The 20,264-nt window shown below is 41.2% G+C and overlaps 2 protein-coding genes across 2 annotated transcripts; one reads left to right on the top strand and one right to left on the bottom strand.

The window, feature by feature from the left end:
• Positions 1-733: 733 nt before the first annotated feature.
• On the bottom strand, positions 734-12,964 carry dctn4 (dynactin 4). The gene is made up of 13 exons (XM_080035249.1): positions 12,801-12,964; positions 11,974-12,044; positions 11,686-11,864; positions 11,475-11,518; positions 10,954-11,061; positions 9,230-9,303; positions 8,222-8,334; positions 7,715-7,824; positions 7,039-7,112; positions 6,556-6,610; positions 6,204-6,311; positions 2,483-2,580; positions 734-2,197 (listed from the first exon to the last, which is right to left on the bottom strand). The coding sequence occupies exons 1-13, from the start codon at positions 12,933-12,935 to the stop codon at positions 1,975-1,977; spliced, it is 1,392 nt and encodes a 463-aa protein (XP_079891375.1). The 5' UTR covers positions 12,936-12,964; the 3' UTR covers positions 734-1,974.
• A 2,252-nt stretch (positions 12,965-15,216) lies between these two features.
• gpx3 (glutathione peroxidase 3) lies at positions 15,217-19,762 on the top strand. Its single transcript, XM_080035000.1, has 5 exons — positions 15,217-15,319; positions 17,066-17,216; positions 17,319-17,436; positions 18,451-18,550; positions 19,243-19,762. The coding sequence occupies exons 1-5, from the start codon at positions 15,245-15,247 to the stop codon at positions 19,465-19,467; spliced, it is 669 nt and encodes a 222-aa protein (XP_079891126.1). The 5' UTR covers positions 15,217-15,244; the 3' UTR covers positions 19,468-19,762.
• The last annotated feature ends 502 nt before the right edge of the window (positions 19,763-20,264 follow it).

Here is a 20,264-nt window from a genome sequence, read left to right on the forward strand (position 1 = left end):
AAAAAAAGAAAAAAAACCCAGCTTTGCTTGGACTATTATTATTATTATTGTTATGTTTTGTTTCGGATCAGAGCACCTTGTGCATTCTCTGTAAAAAAAAAACATTAGGATAATCAGATATGCTGTTTCACTTTGTGGGGTAATTCAAGATCATACTAAAAGAACACGTCCCCTCCCTGTACGCTCCAATCGTCTCCAATGCGTCTTCTTGCCCTTATCTCTCTGCCATGCAACTGCTATGTGAAAAACTCTTTGCCTGTAGCGCCATCCTGTGGTGAGAATGAACACAGCACAAAGGAGTTTGTGTGATCAGTAGGACTTGAGACATGTCAGGCAAAAACATTGTTTTTTTCTAGCACCAGTCAATTTTTTAGATTTGTTGCAATTTTGCCTCCATAACATGTCTTCCTTCATACAAGTATACATAAAAGATCCAAAATGTACATTTAGGTGTTGTTTTGACAATATTTTGTCTGTTTGCGTTTGCATATTTATCCTACACAACCACCTTTGAATGGCCATTATCTCAACAGAAGTTTCTTTTTCAATACAAAAAAAATCTCAACCTCTAAAGAGATTACAACATTTTAAGTTCCATAAATCATTCTTAGCACTATTCTGAAGGTCATGACAGAAGGATGTGTTAATTGTAATAAGTTAGGAATGTTATCCTCTATACACTTATGTCAGCCCTAGACCACACCAAATAATAAGTCAGGAGGCCTGTTACAGCATCACATTGTTTTATTAGCCCGTACATAGGATTAACTGTTTGTTTGTCTAACACTCGCGAGACCAAACGTGACAGCAGCTTACTACAGTACGCACACTGAGAGAGAAGTCAGCCAATTCTACAAATCAACACCATACATTAAAAAAAAAAATCAGAAAAAGAATGATAGTTTCTCACTGCATTTAAATGATGAACACTTTGCACTCAATGTGCTAATACACAGAGCGTTTTTACACAGCCTCTCCATACGTATACTGCCTAATGAGGGTTAATATTGTTTTGACTTCATACAATAGTAAAATGACCTGCGACCCGACAACCACCTTTCTGATAAGAAAACAGTACGCGTTCAGTAACTGTGCTGACGCTGTCTAAACGTGTGCGATATTTACTATAGTTGAAGCATGCGTGTTAATGCGATATTGACTGCAGAGAAGGGTCGTTGACAAGGATACATAGGCTGATTGTTCTCAAGTAGGATTTCGACTGCTCACTCATTTATACACTACCATTTCTTATAATCTCCATCGCGTTGTATTACTGTACAAGTACTCCCTCTAAGCTGCTATTTTTCCACCAACGTTAAAGGCTATTTGTTTTTACGCAGAGAAATCCACCGCCCATTCATTTAATAAGACAAAACATAATTAAGTATGGAGACAGAGACAGCATAAAAAATTTAACAGAGGCTGCGAGGTCTAAGTGGCGTTTAGCAATTTTAAAGGAAAATACTGTAAGCACAACTTAGGTCATCTTAAAACATTCTAGCAACAGTGAAATGTAACTTTCAAACAAAACTTAACAGTTTATTAATATGTGTATTTATATAAGGTTGTGTTTCCTGTAAGTACCCCACCACATTAAAAGTGCTTTTGTTTATCTGATGGATGGGTTAGTGTTGAAGATGTGGTGCAGTATGTTTTTGGTACTTATTTATTTATTTATTTATATGCACTTATCAGTTCATCTGCAGTCAGCCAGGGTTTGATGGAGTTTTTAAAAACTGGGCTGTCATGCAATCACTCTATGCTTTCTTAAGGGTTTTTTCTGATGGTGCAATTTAAGCTTAAAACTAAAAAAAAAAAAAAAAAAATCTGATACAAATAATTATTAAATATTGATAAGCAGAATCAGAAATAAATTGCAAATTAAATGAAATCCAACCGTTTAAAAAGGAAACGAGTTCAAAAGAAACGCAACATTAGCACTGGTTGATTGGTTAACATTGGAGTAGTGGGTGTTCAGGGAGCTAGTGGGCCCAGTCTGAGCTCTACGTGGTGGGTGAGCCAAACTGCCTCTGTGGCCCCAGTGTCTCCTCCCTCCTCGCTCGGCCTGACGGGAGCCGCCAGGTTACGGAAGTCATGTCTGATCTTGAACGACACGGTGACGTCACCGTCCTCCTCTTTCTGAGGGATCACTTTGATGAAGAAACCAATCTTGTTGGATTTCCTGAAGGCAACGATGCTGTGGAGAAAAGAAACGATGCAGAGATCAGGTTAAAGAGTCACCGCGCACCCTGTGTGTGTGTGTGTGCTTGTGCGTATATGCTTTTGTACTACATGTACAGTAGTGAGTGAGTGAGTGAGTGAGTGAGTGAGTGAGTGAGTGAGTGAGTGAGTGAGTGAGTGAGTGAGTGAGTGAGTGAGTGAGTGAGTGAGTGAGTGAGTGAGTGAGTGAGTGAGTGAGTGAGTGAGTGAGTGAGTGAGTGAGAGTCAGTGTCTGAGTGAGAGAGTGAGTGAGTGAGCTTACTCTGGGTCATCCTGGAAGTCCTGGGGTTCAGCCAGTTCATCGTACTCAGCAGCAGCATCCTTTCCTGCCAACACCAGTTCCTTGCTGGGGACTACAACCTAAAACGACACAGTTCCAACATTCAGTCACTATCGGATGAGTTGACCTAGATTTTAAACATCATATGCCTTTTCCGTTACAAAAGATTAAAAAAAATTAATAAAATAAAAACTGTTGTGTCTCTTCCCTTGAATGTTTGTCCTTCACTGTGCAGAACAATGGCTGCTCAAAGTCACACACTAGAAGGCTGTGCTTTCTAGAACTCTTATTTTAAGACGTGTCTGTGTGTGTAATTCTGACACAGCATACAACATGTGTGGTGTAATATGCAATTTAGGGCCGCTTGCACCAGATGCAAGAATGATACATTGTTTAATTTTTTTTTTATATATGTTCAGTTCTCTTTGACACCTATCGTTTCCTCTGGTCCAAATCAGTTGAAGTGAACCACAACGGCATAAGCCATGTGAGAACGCTCTCTTCACCAAATGTGTCTGAGGCAGAGTAAAAACATAGTCCCTGAACTGCCTAACAATTGGTCAGAATTCCATGCAGGAAAAACTACAGAAAGAAACTACAGAAAGTAGATGGTCTTGCTCATCCTATAATGCATAAGGTAGCTGGCTACGGGAGCTTGTTAAGGCCAGGACACACCAGCCCGATTGAACATGTTCAATCGGCGGCCGACCGTCTTTCATTTGGAGCAATTTGATTGGTGGAGGACTAGCGAATCAGTGAAGCCCGGAAGTGAGGCGGGTAGCACAAACAGCTAACAACAGCTAGCCATCGTTTTAATGTGTTTGTTCGTTTCGTTTTGAGAGTACTCACATGCATCAACCCTTGTTGACTGCTCGACACCATGCTCGACACTCTCTGCTAAAAATTGTGCTCTTATGGTCCATAAATATAAATACGTATTTCTATCTATGTTTATGCTCTAGAGAGATGTCCAATCATTTCCGGCTTTCGTATTTTTTCGGGCCACAATACAGATTAGCGCCGCCTGCTGTTGTGGAGACATTACGTCCCGCGAGCGTACGGAAAATAAACAGTCGTCTCGGTGTGTTCCTTGGCCCCGACGGGAAGACTGGAGCTTCCTGAAATGGCCGACTCCATTTTTTGCGTAGTCGGAACATGTCGGACTGGTGTGTCCTGGCCTTTACACAGTGATTCCTGCAGTTGGGTTGGACCTGTCATCTTTTCACCACAACCAAACTGCACCTGAGTTAGTTAGGAAGGGTACCGAGAGACCTCCTCTTTAACAAGAAGAAGAAGCACTGGAGCAAAAGTGTCGACCCAAACACAGTAGGTGTGAAAGAGCCCTTATTCAAGTGTGATGTGGAAACATGACGCCTCCAGTCCACATTCACAGAAACTGGACTTTTTCAGTTAAGTAGGACCTATCTTGTGAGCAATAGTTAACCTTTTGAAATGGCAGATAACAGCAATTTTCACGGAAGTATTAGAGAATGGACCAAGATGAAAGGAGAGAGAGTACAATGAACAAGTGTAAGGCAATTTGGTCCAATCTTCTAAGTCCCTCTTGACAACAGCTCTATGAGTGACCACTTTGTCATTTCAGGAGGCCTCAGCTTTGTAAAAGCACCACTTGCTTGGAGGTTGCACTGCTCTGTGTCAACTTCAAGGGGAAAAGTGTGTCCCCAAAAAATGATCTGATTTGAGCACAGCTGGTGAGTGTTTGCACTGCTCAGAAAACCAGTCAGATTTTTGCCATGTGGGACGGGACGGAAAAGGGAAGTTTGCATCACATCTCTGAGTGCTATTAGTATACCTTCTCCTTGAAGGCATCGGTAATCATATACAATGGTTCGGATACAGCATGTAATATATATGCAAGAGGTGAGCAAAGGGCGTCCTTGGAAAGAGCCCCGTCAATTAAATCAAGCTCAGTATGGCTCACTGTGGCTCTCGCTGCCCCTCAAGGTGTTTGAATATCAAATCAAGTGGAATGAAAGGGACAGCGCACACCGCTTTGCACCTTAATGTGAATGGAAGTGGGTCATGAAGATGCTCTGTTTTTGGCCAGGAGCGCTTCCTTACTCAGAGTGACCCCCATGACGTAGCCGCTAAAAACACAAGAGGCCAAGACAAAACAGCCCATAGTCACAGAGTAGAGATGCACCCAGCCACTATTATTCAGTGCGATCAAAATTCCGTTATCTTGGTTTTGGATACCGATACTGTCCGGTTATACATTTCTTTCTTGGTTGCGATTTTATGCGTAAGGTAAGGAAGGCTTAAACGACACAGAAAATCCATTTGAAAGAGCAAAAGAAATATACAGAAATGCATAAAGGTTCATCTGAACTGCCTGGAACGGTTTGAATACAGAAGAACATAGGACTTTTTAAATTCTAAAATATTTTTAAATGTGTGCTATATCACACAGCTATGGTTTTACATTTTTAATTTTCATACTAATAATTTTGAAAAACAATGTAAAAACGGACTATGGAATTTGGATCGGTACATGGATCAGAGAGTTGTCAGTCTGATATCTGATGCACGCACGCGCACACACACACACACACACACACACACACACACACACACACACACACACACACACACACACACACACACACACACACACACACACACACACACACACACACACACACACACACACACACACACACACACACACACACACACACACACACACACACACACACACACACACACACACACACACACACACACACACACACACACACACACACACGTTAACGCAGGGTGATTAATTTCTGGAATTAATGCGTTAATTTTTTTTATCGCAATTAACGCATGGGCAGAATGATCCGCCCCGTGCATCCGACCGGCTCTGTACTACAGCCACTGAAACGTTGTGGCTGACCCAGGATCAGTAGCTGCGCGCAGCCAAACATCACAGCACGCTAGCACATGCCGTGTTTTAAACTGCTAACGGTCACGTCTGTGTCGGGGGCATAGATAGTATATAAAATCAACTGCCGCGGGTGACAGTTGATGTCGAGAGCAACAGGAGGAGAAACATTGTCCGCTCTGTTCAGAGCCCGCGAGGACACAAACGTCTGCAGTTTTCAGAGGTGTGTGTGAGTAGACATCAACATAACGTTGGCTTCCTGGCACAAATGAACAGTCCCCTAGGACGTGTTCGCGCGTATACACACACACACACACACACTGTAATCAAGTTGTATTCCAGAATGCACAACCTATAGATTCACCAAATAAATGCCATTATATAGCCTATATGTGTGGTAGGTATATATTTTAGTTTGATTAAAATTTATTTTCAGTATTAAAACCATCATTTGGATTTTCAATTAATAAAAATTCTAATTTTAAATGTACATATCCACCTTCTGTCCTTTATCTTATCCGTTCATACAACAATATACAGAGAAAATTCGAATTTTTCGGGCATATTTCGAATTGTAAAATTAAACGTGATTAATCCACAGAATCCTGTGATTAATCTGATTAAAAATTTTAATCGTTTGACAGCCCTAAATATAACATAACATAATATAATATATCGGCATAATAAATCTGCCATCCTGCTCTCTAAATATATCTGTATTGGCATCGGTCATTGAAAAAAAAAAAAAAAACATATAGGTCAACCACTGCAGTTTATTTGAAGCATTTTAAATGAGAGTTGGGTCCCATCAAATACCTTGGCAGTGCTGTTGATGTCATCGGGGTCTTCTTGGTCACACTCAGACAGGGTGACGTGGGTGATGTTCTCCACTGGGTTGGTCAGGGTCAGCAGCACTTGGCTCTCCTAGACACACAGAATACAAAGAACATTGTTTAAACCCAGAACACATTTTCCATGGTTGAGTTCACTTATAAAAAAAAGTAAAAAGCAGTGCAGCTCATGACCACCTCAGTAAAATGTCTCATGTTACAGTCTCTCCACTTATTGAGGTTATGACCATGGACAGAATGAGTAAAAATATCTCTCTATATTCAATAAGGCAGAACCCAGGGCACACACACACACACACACACACACACACACTGACCTTCAAGTTCCGGAGATTTGGAATGGACATAATTCTCACTTCGGGGATATAACTCCTGTGGGAGGAAAAGGGCAGAAGGCCTGTCAATACGTTTTAACAGACAGATACTATATGACAGTATTCAACCACACCAATAGGCTGATCCTTGGTGGTACCCATTTAAAAACAAAAGCCAACACAAACAGTGAACTCTGTCTGCATGTTATTTCTACAGCATGGATTCAATACATCAATACACTGGATGTATTTATTTTCCAGGACAATATTTGAAATGGAACTATTTCCTGGATGTGGATTAAGCTTCTTTGCCATGTATCATTTCCTGAACATGTGCTTGGAGTTGCATTTGGCAACACTGAATCTTTTGGATCTTAATCTAATTAGACTACAGCAGGCTTCAGGCTGATTTAGATTTGTCATTCATTATAAACAGAGAGAACACATGTTTAGGGGCAGAATGATCTGATGGCCCCGATAACTCACACTGCCACCAGCTGAATCTTAAACTTGATTGAAGTGGGATTAAACTCTGGCTTGCTCAAATTGTGCTCACATTTCTGGAGGAGGAAAAGAAAGCAGAAAAGAAGTATTATTTGAATATGTACACAGACAAACAGCAGCATTTGATTGGATGATAAGTCAAGTCAACTTTATTTAAATAGCACATTTATAACAGCCGAGGCGGACCAAAGTTCTGTACAGTAAAATAAGTAATAATAATGATAATAACAATGGATTGGATTTATATGGCGCTTTTCTAGGCACTCAAAGCACTTTACAGGGTTCCAGGTTCCATTCATTCACACACAGTCATACTGGTGGTGGTAAACTACGATAGTAGCCACAGCTGCCCTGGGGCAGACTGACGGAAACGTGGCTGCCATTCAGCGCCTACGGCCCCTCCAACCACCACCTCAAACATACAGCAGTCATTCACATTCACACCAGGCAAGGTTGTGTCCTTGCCCAAGGACACAACAACCATGACACAGGTGGCAGAGCGGGGATTGAACCGCCAACCCTTGGAACATTGGCCAAGCCGCTCTACCACCTGAGCCACGGTCGCCCCGTAAGTAAAATACATTACATCCAAAACATCATAAAGACACATAAAAGCAAGAATTAAAAAGAGGATAACCCCTTGGCACGGCACACTGACCCTGCAGCGCAGCGAGCGCTTCATCAGCAGGTGTTTGTGTCTGGGGTGGAGCTGGGACGCTCCCGCAGGCTGGAAGTCAGGCTGCAGCAGACGCTGGCGCAGAGTGGTCACTGGAAGGATATCAAGAGGCTTTATTGTTTCATATGCACAACAACTACAGCAGCAGTCATTGGCAACACAATTCTTAAGTCCCAGGCCCCTCTCAACAATGCAATATAAAAGAAGAACATGTATAAGAGAAATATACAGAGTGAAGAGAGCAACCCCTGAGACACAAATAAACACAAAAAGTAGTGCTAGGACACAGTGCAGATTAATAAGTGTAGAGAGAAGGTGAACTATATAAATATAAAAGAAGAATGCAAAATAAAGTTAAATTAAATGTAGCGGAAATAGAATTCTGCACATGGAAATAAAAAGAAACAACAACATGCAGATTGACTGAATCACTCAATCACAGAGACCAAAGTGATGGAGTATGTTGGAGTGAGGTCTAAACACACGTACCCTCTGGTAGGCTGATGGGCCTGGTATAACAGTCTTCAGGCAGGGGCTCCACTTCATCCAGGGCCTGGGCAGGTTCAATGGTGATCTCCTTCTGGTCCTCGCCCTCTTTCAGGCTAGTGAAGCAACACAAACACTGCTATCAAACAGCTGTTGGCATCTCTCATAAAAGATGGCACCTCTGGAGAACGCATGTTGTCAAAATCACACAGTCCAATTCAGTGAATAACTCCTCACTATCTGCTACCTGTACGTACAGTGTGTGTGTGTGTGTGTGTGTACCAAAAACTAATACATTTTGAATACACTGTCTAGACTCTGTACACGGGTATGTGAAGAACCGGGCTTGCTTCGAACCGAGTGTTTCAAAAAGCCAAATACTTACCAAAGCCAAAATGATAAGCTGATCAGTTGCTTAGCCTATTATCGTAGCATTGTTGCTAGCTATTGTGCTTCAGTCCGAGCCACTTGGTTCACATACCCGTTTACAGAGCATAAGCTGTGTATTATTAACATTGGATTTCTTTTTTTCTTCAGCACACACACACACACACAATACCGACAGGTAGCGGATAATGAGGAGATATTCACTGATTTTGACAACAAGCTTTCTCCAGAGATTTGTGGGTCAATTATGACTTTCAGATGTTAATCAGTGTACTTGAACGCATCGCTGTGTTGACATGTAAAAAGGCTACGAGGCCATGATGTAAATTTGATTTAAAAAATAAAGGGTGAGGGTCTGTTCACTGTGATGGGTTACCTCTGGATCTCAAGCCAAGTTTCAAGGCTCTGCAAATACATTTTTCTTGGCACTTTGGAAGGTAAGAAACCAATTTATCTAAGTCACCCATTTCAAATATTGAAGGCATGTGTATACACTACGTGCAGTTACTGGGCGGGACAAAACAGAACACAAATTGGACTAGAGAGAAGAAAAAAAAGTGTAATTGTAATACATGTGTGGCTTCAGAAACTGCATTCATTCCACAACGTGACAAAAAGACTTACGAAAGGCCAGCCAGGCTCGATATGGGAGCTCCCGGCCTCTGCCTCTGCAGTCTGGTACCAAGGCCATATTTTTCCTGCGAGTGAATTTCACGGACAATAAACAAGAAGATCAGGTATTCTTCATGCATGGAAGTGAAGGAGGACTCAACACTATCTATGAAATGACCTAATGTACAACCATCCTTCTACACGACTACTTTTTTTTTAACGATTAAAGATCTCGACCCGAAAGGGGAATTTATGACAACTTCTTGAGAACTTCTACAAATTAAAGAAAAAATTGAAAGAAATTATAATTGACATTGCAATAAAGCACGAGTAAGCCAAAAACTATTTCATTGTGGTAAGAGAGAGAGAGACACACACACACACACACACACACACAGAGGAGCCTTTCTGCCCAGGCTAGTGGGAGAGAATCAACAGACGGACTGAAACGTCTTGACTTATTGTCCATGTGAAGTATTTTGATCTTCTTACACAGATTTCAACAAAGTCTTGTATTTCTTCTTCTCTCCCTCTAACTGACATAAATGCTCCCATTGTGTGGGCTCTCAGTCTGATTAAGCCGAGGAGACTTTCATGTGATCTGTGAGGTCACTACGTAACAGCAGAAGACAGTGCTACCGTTAAGAGATGAGACTATCCAAGTTGTGAAAAATAAACAACTCACCACCACATGAATAGTGTGTTGCTGGGGGGAGGAGCGGAGGGGGGGAGGTGGGAGGGGGGGTGAAAACCAAAATCAGAGTGCAGAAGCAAAGAAAAAAAAAGAGGAGAGAACAAAGAACCAGGTGAAAAACCAAAGCGATTCAGCAAACATTAGTGGCATTTGTTTAGTGGCATGCAACAGCAAACAGAAAATGCATCAGTGATGAGCAAAACGACCGCTGTTTCAAAATGGCTCCAATACACAATAGGAGAAAGCCGATTGCATTATTGGATGTTAATTATTATAGAAGCAGAATGCAGGAGGTGGGAACAATGTGCCAAGCATGAACACCGTGTGTCAGCGAATCAGAACGCTTCATTTCAAAAAGTACATTTTGAACCAATCAGGTGCTTTTCTTTTGTCGCTTTAAATTTCTATGCGAATGGGAAACTTTTTGAAACCAACTTGTAAATCACTTGTACATCACTTTGATAGCTATCAACCTAAGTATAGACATAGTGTCAGTATTTTTTGCACTCCAAGAAAACACCACAGCAGTTGATACAGCTAAGAATTCACTCCTGCTTTGGTTAATGGATATGTATATCATATACCGGTAATATCCTAAATGTCTCAAATGTTGGGGATACTCTTGTTAATCTTATTCATATTTATGAAAAACATCTGTAGAATCATCTCTGGAAATGCATATCATTGTTGATCTAATGCCTCGTTTCCACTGAGCAGCACAGTTCAGTCTGGCACGGTTTGGTCCAGAACAGTAACCCTACATCTGGCTTTCACTGCAGATACAAGTACCAGTCTTGGTAGGCTTTTGTGTGGTACCCTTCCCAACTTTCTACGTTGGAAAACGCAAATTAAAATTGTGCCGAGCCATACCGAACTGAACTGAACGCTCAGTGGAAAAGAGGTATAAGTCTTGTTTTACCAATAGTACCGTCACATTTTGAAAGAAGTTACAGTGAGACAAGGCTGTGTAACACTTTTTAAAGTAAAGTAGGTATGGCAATTTGTGAAAGAGGCAGAGCTGAGCTCAGAGGGAGTAGAATACCGAGAAGGCCAGTGGCATGCACTGTCGTCTCCTGGCCATTTTCTTGCGGTCTCTGTCCTGCTTCTCTCTGTGGGCCAGCTGCTGGTAATACTCAATCAGCTTGTTGATCTGCAGGGAACACACATGACAGAACGTATTGATGCTGTGGAAAAGAAAAACTGCACAAAAGATACAAGAGAATTTGCTCTGACAATAACTTCAATTGGGAAGACATGAAAAGGGGGAATTTATGCTTTGCGTGGCCTAAGCAACCACTTATTATGAGGTGTGTGTGTGTGTGTGTGTGTGTGTGTGTGTGTGTGTGTGTGTGTGTGTGTGTGTGTGTGTGTGTGTGTGTGTGTGTGTGTGTGTGTGTGTGTGTGTGTGTGTGTGTGTGTGTGTGTGTGTGTGTGTGTGTGTGTGCGTGCGCATGCGTCTTATTCAGAGACACATGTATTTATAAAAGATAAGTCATGTGAGATCAGAAAACATGTGAGCAACTCGAGAGATATTTGAAATGACCACAGGGCTTAAAGACTTACCCGCTGAGTGTGAGGGTTCTCCGGCTCCTGCCACCCACCGCTGGCTGTAGTGAAAGTAGACTTACAATGAGAGATAAATACACCAACAACCACTGAACAAATGAGCGACTGTAGACCCGAAAGCAGTACCTTGACAAATAATAAGTGTTTTGCTGCCGTTCTTAATAAAACTATTGGTGTGAATATATAACAATGTGGTCCAGCAACCCACCGACTGATTTGTCAGCCATGCCCACATCCCTGGAGGTCCAGCGACAGAAGCCACAGGCCAGGTAGTAGGCCTTCTTCATGGCCGTCTTGGTGGGATCGTCGGGCAGCGGAGCGGGGATATTGGTGGCTCGAGTGGACAGCGTGTGCATGCAGCATGGGCAGTCGAAACAGTTTGCACACCTACAACACATCGTTCAGGTAATTGATGAAAGCAAGGACGGAATAATGACAGAAATACGAGATGAGGTAAGGAATGGGGGGGATGGAAGTCCCTCTCTATGCGTCTCACCTGTTCTTCTTCAGCTTGGCCTCTGCGGACGGCATGTTCTCCAGACAGCTCGGACAATAGTGGGAGTCCACCTGAACATCACCGGGCAAGAGAGCAAGTAAGACCAACTGTCAATCAATCCAGCCCACGTCTTAATAGTGTATTTAACTGGCATCCTAATTGTGATATTATCAAAGTGATTTTGATAACTTCTAGACACAGAAAAGGGATTATAATGAAATATACCGAGCACTTATTTAGGCAGTGTGGTACACTGACAAATAAGGAGGACTCTGAATGTTTTCATCATCAGGCAAGATTCATGGTTTATCTTCTGAACTCTCAGTAATCAAATGTTTGCAAAGTAAAAATCACCCGACTGGTATTGTGAAGTTGTAATAGATACAAGCTACATCCTTCTGGGTGTGGTGTCCATAACTGTGAGCCACGTTAACAAGCCGCGATTAGACAATGAATCGGTTAGCTGGGGGAGACTCACGTGGTAACACATGTTTTATACTTGACGGACATGCTGCTAATGTCATTAATATGTGAGAAAGGTGAATATTTTAAGCGTTAAACTGAAGCAATCAAGAGGTAGCTAACAAGCTTGTTATAGCCCATTGAAGCTGTACTCGGCACAACGGAAGTTAAACGTCGCTGACAGCCAATGAGATAAGGAGGAACCTTGATTGACAAGCAGTTTAGCCATACAGTGCGCGAGGCGGTGGGGATAATCCCGCCTACCTGTCAAAGCTACTAGCAAGTCGGCTAACAACAAAATAGCTGCTGACCAGATGAAGCTAACAGCTAGCAGAAGGGGAGTGGGGCAGAAAACGTCCACGTACCTCGTGAGACACACATTCCAGAGACCGTAGCTCACTGCAGTAGCGACAGAAATACAGCTGAGATAAAGGGGCTCTGATCCGTTTCTCTCCACGAACCAGATAGTTGACTCTATCCGGCTGCAGAAGGGACGCCATCTCCAAGCAGCACAGCCGACTCCGATGGCTCACTGTCTGACGGGCGGCGCTGCAAATATCGATGTGACCGCTAGGCGTCCGGGCCTTTGAGGAAACAGCGAGCTCAGTGTCGCCCTCATGTGGTGGACAATAAAACTGACAGCCCCTCGCCCCATTACCAGTGTTGCCAGAAAGAAATACAAAACAAGCCCAAAAGAAGAACCTATACAATGATACATCCATCTTATACACATAATTTAACCTATAAGCATATATATAATATATATAAACGTAAATTTAATTTGTAAAATGTATTTATTTCAGACCTGTCAGGTGTTCTATTCCTACATAATATTACACACCTGACAGATCTGATTATTATTTTTTTCTGCCTCAAAAACATGATTTAATTCCGTGATGTTCATGAATTCATAATGTTCATGAAATATGCAGATGGTTGTTCTGAGCCCAACTAATATCAGATGAAATGAGTCCCAAGGTTTTTAGCCACTTCTAACTTTAATATTTGGTATGTCTATCTTTTGCAGCAATTACAGCAGCACATTTCTCTGGCAAATTTTCTGAGAACTTCAACACAATGTTATCCCATGCCTTCTGCAACTCAGACCAAAGGCTTTCCTTTGAATATACAATACATCTGTCCAGGCTATTTTCCAACTCACCCCAAAATAAGTTGGTCAGGTTTAGCTTAAAGGCCTACTTCACCGGTTTGAATATGAAGGTGTATTGAATTCTGAGATCCTATGTAGTATAAATGTGCAAAAAAAATTGAAATTGGTTCATCCTAGCCTGAGAAAAGGCAGAAATAGTGTTTTTTTAACCCTATATTAATCTTACTGTGACATCACAGTAAGATAAATATAGGGTTAAAAAAAAACCTTACTTTGTAAATATTACTGTGATTTCTCCTACTGTGACATCACAGTAATATTTACAAAGTAATTTTTTTTTTAACCCTATATTTATCTTACTGTGATGTCACAGTAAGATTAATATAGGGTTAAAAAAAACACTCTTTCTGCCTTTTCTCAGGCTAGGATGAACCGATTTTTATTTTTTTTGCACATTTATACTACATGGGATCTCAGAATTCAATACACCTTCATATTCCCACCGGTGAAGTAGGCCTTTAAGCAACAGTATGTGCAAAAAAAAGCTTATCAAAATGTGCTACGATGAATATGTGCCTTAATAATCAAAGCTGAAGGTCTAACAAAATATTTTCATGTGTGACCTTTTTCTTGGCCATGCAGTACACATATTTATAATGCATATTGTTGATATTAGACCAAAATTATTGAAACTGTGGGAAAACCTTGTAAGCTATCCAATAATCAGAGAGCCGTACTGTTGTGTCACTCTTGAAGAAGATATGTGTTTATTCTGGTGTATGGTCATTCATTGTTCATCAAACCAAGTGTTGTAACACTTTCTCTCAACATGTAGGCTATAGTTCAAATGGGAAAGGGGTGAGGTTAAAAAAAAAAGTGATTGATTTCAGACAGAATGCCCCTTGCTGCAAAAAAGACTATACGTGGCCTTGTGGGGACACACTACAGATCTGAACTGAACACTGTGTAAAACATATTGTCATTGAGGTGACAGAGGCCTGGCAGACGCCCACATGGCATATGGCCAAGTAACCAGCTCACCATGGCAACAGCTGAACAAGAGAAATTATTTATGAATACAAATGACACCAACAGTATTTGTTCATCTTTTTGGCGAGAGATATCTCACCTTAATTCACTAGGATAAAAGTTAAGCTCACCTTCTCGCTCTATAGACACTTTTAAACATTTTTTAATATTTTTTTGTTATCAGTGTTCTCAAGGAATGTCGGTTATGAGTGTTCACAGTAGGCTAGGTTAAGCACCAGGCATGCTCTGACTGTTTGCTATATTTGTTGGAAAAGGAATGTTAAGAGAGAGCATTATTTTGTTTATATAACTAAACGGTCATTACTTAATAAAATACATAGCCTATCTCACCTTACAAGCAGGCTACACTATACATACACTATACATATAATACACTGTAGCCTACATGTAAAATGGTTCATTTAGCAATGTGTCATTAGTGATGCAAAATCTATTAGGCCTAGGCTATACCTTTCTATGTATTTGACATCTATGGATAGGCTACTACTCATTCATTCATTCAATCATGTGCGTGTCCTGACGTCAGCGGTGGGCGTCATCTCAGCCAGTTGTGCGCCCTTCCGCCCCCTGCCAGAAGATACAGTTTTGGGGGGAGCGGACAGACAGACAGACAGACAGACGTCAACAGTGAGCAGTCAGGAAGGCAAGATGTGGCGCTTCGTCCCGCTCCTTCTACTTGCTCTGCTGCGACCCTGCACCGCAAGTGCCCCGGCATTTACACAGGTAGGCCACCTGTTCATATCTATGGTTCATATGCGCACATCACATCTACAGTAAACCTATAATAAAATAAGTGCGTGTCAACCTGACGTCAGAGTGTGGACACCGTTTACGCCTCTTTTATTTTTTACTTTCTGCAGCCTCTTTCTAAGCATAATAACAACAACACATGATTCAATTCTGTCTAATGTTGGCCTCTATTGCCCGGTGGGTTTTGACATGTAGCATATCAACAGACAATGCTACACATCCACTCAACTGTATAAAATAATTGTTAGAATGCTACTTACAAGATAGGCCTACTATAGGGGTAATATTCTCAATGGGTCCAATGAAGTGAGACCTACCCTGCGTTCCAAATCACGTACTTTTTCTTTTTACCACTACATACTTCAGTACAGAAGAGTTTTAAGGCCACAGGAGTGAAAAAAAAATCAGATAAGGATGATTATTTTTTTCATTATGTTGAGAAATGTCAAGAATAAAGACAAATACTGCAAAATGCTATTGGAGTAAGTGGGGCATTTATGTATTTTCATCATACTACAATTGACGTGCATGTATTGGGACATCCTAAATCTTTTTCTGGCGTACTATATAATAGGGAAGGATGGGGATTGGAACGCAGGAATAGATACATACGTGGCTCCAACTGTGAGTTTTTAATTTGGACAAAGTGCTTCTGGCTCTTTGAGAGTGGCCTGATGTTTACCAGCTCTGTTGACACTGGGGCTTGTTTACATCAGTCAGGCAGATGTAGTTCCTCTCCAGGTAACGACCGAGGTACAAAGAGGAAGAAAAGGGAAAGTGTTTGTCCCTGTGCCTATTTGTTTGGTCAACAACAAGCTCCTAATATTTGCAGTGGTAACCAGACAACCTAAAAAGCCAGACAGAAGATGCAATGTTTTGTTGATGCCCTTCTCAACATTCATGAAATTACAAATATGATTAGTCAGAAAAAGGATATTATATTTATTGGCACATTGTATCATATTAAATACATTTTGGACTCCCGAATGCAAACACACCCTAACCCAAATCGTAATGTACTACTTAAAATGGACCCATTTGCAATTCCCTATAGGGCTGAAAGTGACACATACACATTTTTACCATAACGTTAGCCAAACAAAAGCAAACTCAATTTAGAGATCACTGATAATGTACATAATATAATTGTTGAACTTCCCCTTACAGGAACAACTTAATGGGGAACTTGTATTGTTATATACTTCTCTATTAACTCACTTATTCACAGCATAAATACATAGCAGCACATCCAACTGTGGCCAGCCAGCAATGTTTTTGTATATGTTTGGGGAATTTCCAAGAAAATGACTCAGAAGTTTAAAGTAATGGGTGGCAAATGCTACAAAACACACTGCCCTTAATCAAACATAATCGTGAAGTTAGAAGGGTCAAAGCCTACTATTGGCTAGAAAATGGGTGTTGTATAAAATGCAATCTAAAAGCAAATAATGGACATCATGTTACACAAGGATGAGTCACTGTGTGTGTGTGTGTGTGTGTGTGTGTGTGTGTGTGTGTGCGTGTGTGTGTGTGTGTGTGTGTGTGTGTGTGTGTGTGTGTGTGTGTGTGTGTGTGTGTGTGTGTGTGTGCGTGTTCGTTGTCAGATAGCATCTCAATACGAGCCAAAACGCACACAAAAATATTGATGTTTGTGTTGGCTGTTGGCCCGGTTTAAAACGGCTCTCTAAACTGCTGTGACCTGTGTGTGTGCCCCCGCAGCGGTGTGACTCGTCCACAGATGACACCATTTACAAATACCAGGCCAAGACTCTGAACGGGAGTTACACCGTCAACCTGAGCGACTACAGGGGCAGAAGTGTCCTGTTTGTCAATGTGGCCACGTACTGAGCCTTCACCTATCAGTATGTGGGTAAGAAAACACCACCAATTTCATCATCATGTTGTGTATTGCACTATGGAAACAAGAGGGTCCTCCTAAAAACCTTTTGACTTTTTCCTCTTCTATCATCAGAACTGAATGCACTACACGAGGAGATGAAACCCTATGGACTCACTATCCTCGGCTTCCCCTCCAACCAATTTGGCAAACAGGAACCGGGGTTACCTCATGAAATTCTGCCAGGTGTAAAGTAAGAAATGTTTCTCTCTATTTCAAATCCATATCTGATATTAATATATCTCATTTAGTTTTCTATAATAACTACTCTTCACGTCAGAATATTTTTAAATATGGAGCGCCACAAGGATCTGTGCTCGGTCCCATCTTTTTTTATAAAAATGTACATGTTTACCCCTCAGTAATTAATAAATAATTATGACATAGGGTCACACTTTTACGCAGGTGACACCCTTCTCTACATATCTACTGAGCCTGATGCCTCCTAAAAGTGGAAAAATGCATACAAGAAATCGAAAAAATGGATGTCATCAAAATTCCTTTTGTTAAATGCCGAAATAAGTGAACTGATACTTCTTGGTCAAAAGCATATGAAGAATACATTTTGCAACCTCACTTTAATTATAAACGGTTTCACCCAGAACCAGTAAATATGTCCTTATCACCCCTATTCTAATAAGACAATTAAGCCCCAGAGATATATTTAATTGCAGTTAGGTAAATAAATAAAGAGAATCAGCCTCAATCAGTTTGTTGGAACGGAAGTGCTTTATTCTAAAAACAAGAGTTTGAGTTATAAGTTACGAGACAGTATATAGGCTATTGTAGTGTTCTAGACTAACATAAGAACCTTCAAAGCTCGATGTATGGAGGAATTTGCAATATTGGTAAATCCCCTGTCAATCAACAAAGCTTCATTTAATCAGGGAAAAGCATCCCTTTGGCATCAAGATCAGTTTCTGTTAGTGGACTGTCTTAAGACACGTTGACTATGTCTCAGGTTCATCAGTCATCTTGTATCCATAGCAAAGACATTGCAATAGACTTGTAGTCAATCTAGTGCAGGAGGTAAAGCACTAAGAGCTCAGAGTCCACTGATAAGCTTCTCTCTCTCTCTCTCTCTCTCTCTCTCTCTCTCTCTCTCTCTCTCTCTCTCTCTCTCTCTCTCTCTCTCTCTCTCTCTCTCTCTCTCTCTCTCTCTCTCTCTCTCTCTCTCTCTCTCTCTCTCTCTCTCTCTGGATTCCAGACATGTTAGACCGGGCAATGGATTTGTTCCAAACTTCCTGCTGTTTGAGAAAGGTGATGTTAATGGAAAAGACGAGCAAGAGGTTTACACCTTCCTTAAGGTAAGTCATGGGCTGCTTGCAAAGATAAATACATCTAGCAAACTATGTTTTCTTACCACACATTCGTAGAGGTATCATTGTATTGCGAATGCTATCCTCCATCTGGGCCACACACTCTTGTCATTACTCTGACCTGATATGTCACACTCACATGTTTACCCTCAAGTGCATACGTTCTCACACACTCCCAGCATAGCAGCAGATGCACAGCCAAACCAAACAAGTGTCTTCTAAATATAGATGGCTTTTTGATTTATGAAATGAAAAAAACATTCTCTGTAGGATGTGTCATGAGAATGAGTTAATTTTACCTGCATGTCAAAGATTAATTTACTTAACAAAATGTGTTCGTACAGATCTGTGAGGAGGTCACTTCAGACTTGCCCTGCGTTCCAATCCCCATACTTTCTACTATTTAGTATGCCAGAAAAAGATTTAGGATTTCCCACTACATGCACGTCATTTGTAGTATGCTGAAAATACATAGATGCCCCACTAACTCAAATAGCATTTTGCAGACATTTCTCGAACATAATGAAAAACAAATCTTCATCATCTGATTTTTTTTGCTCTCCTGTGGCCCCTAAATCTCTTCTGTACTTTAGTATGTAGTGTAGTAAAAAGCAAAAGTATGTGATTTGGAACGCAGGGTTTGTTGCCCTCATTCTAATCCCGTGCTTTGTGCCTTGCAGAACTTCTGTCCCCCAGTTGGGGAAAGCTTAGGTAACCCCACTGGCAGATTGTTCTGGGAGCCCTTGAAGGTCACCGACATCAAGTGGAACTTTGAGAAGTTTCTGGTGGGACCGGATGGGAAGCCGGTGTTGAGGTGGCACCCAACTGTCACCCTCTCTCACGTCCGAGCTGATATTCGCAGATACATGCAACAATTATACGTACAGCAGTATGTTCAAAATTAAATGTCTGATTTTTTCACAGTGTCCTCCATCTAATGAAGTAACTGTAATGAGATACATCAGTGGAGCTAATGTAGAAATGTAAAAGAGATTTAGCATAAAGTCAACAGTTTCTGCTACATGAAGATGGCATGTTGAATGAAGAGGAGGCTTGAAAACAGTAAAGTCTGTGGAGCCTCTTTGGAGTGTGGGGTTCAGGACAGCTCTTGAGTGCATTCAGGCTGCCCTGCTATCCCACAGCATCATGGTATCTTCTCATCCCAGGACCTGTTGGCCATTACTGCAGAAATGTTAATTACTTCAATAAATCATGGTGAACAACACACTGATGAGTAGACCTTTCTTTAACTGAAGCAAATTGTACCGTAGATGTCATGTCATGGAAAGATGACCATAGCGTTTCTATCCTGCAATTAAAAATGAATGAAATATGAGCATGTTAATAAACTTGCTAATATACATTTATAGAATAGATGTAACATATTCAAAGTCTCACATCATGTGCAAAGAGGTTTCCCTACTGAGGAGAGGCTGTACTGCTGAAATACTGTATGATCTAGAGATGATTTTTTTTTGGCATTGTCAAGCTTTATTAGGTAGTACAGAGTTGAAATGGGGAGAGAGAGGGGGGATGACTTGCAGTAAAGGTCCACGGGTCGGATTTGAACCCGCAACCACTGCAACGAAGGCCGGAGCCAATATGGTTCATACCATATATCAAGGTATGCACTCTATCCACTACGCCGGAGCACCCCAACCTAGAGATGAGTTTGAATCTTTCAGTACTAATAGGCCAGGCA

This window comes from Ammodytes marinus (genome assembly GCF_949987685.1).
Source record: "Ammodytes marinus genome assembly, chromosome: 10".
NCBI lineage: Eukaryota > Metazoa > Chordata > Actinopteri > Uranoscopiformes > Ammodytidae > Ammodytes > Ammodytes marinus.

What these genes read in the sequence shown, in the direction of transcription:
- dctn4 (XM_080035249.1), bottom strand. Translation starts at nt 12,935, where the DNA reads ATGGCGTCCCTTCTGCAGCCGGATAGAGTCAACTATCTGGTTCGTGGA. An exon ending in TGGAATGTGTGTCTCACGAG is followed by an intron (nt 12,045 to 12,800) that starts GTACGTGGACGT and finishes GGTGATGTTCAG; the next exon opens with GTGGACTCCCACTATTGTCC. An exon ending in GACTTCCAGGATGACCCAGA is followed by an intron (nt 2,198 to 2,482) that starts GTAAGCTCACTC and finishes TTTTCTCCACAG; the next exon opens with CATCGTTGCCTTCAGGAAAT.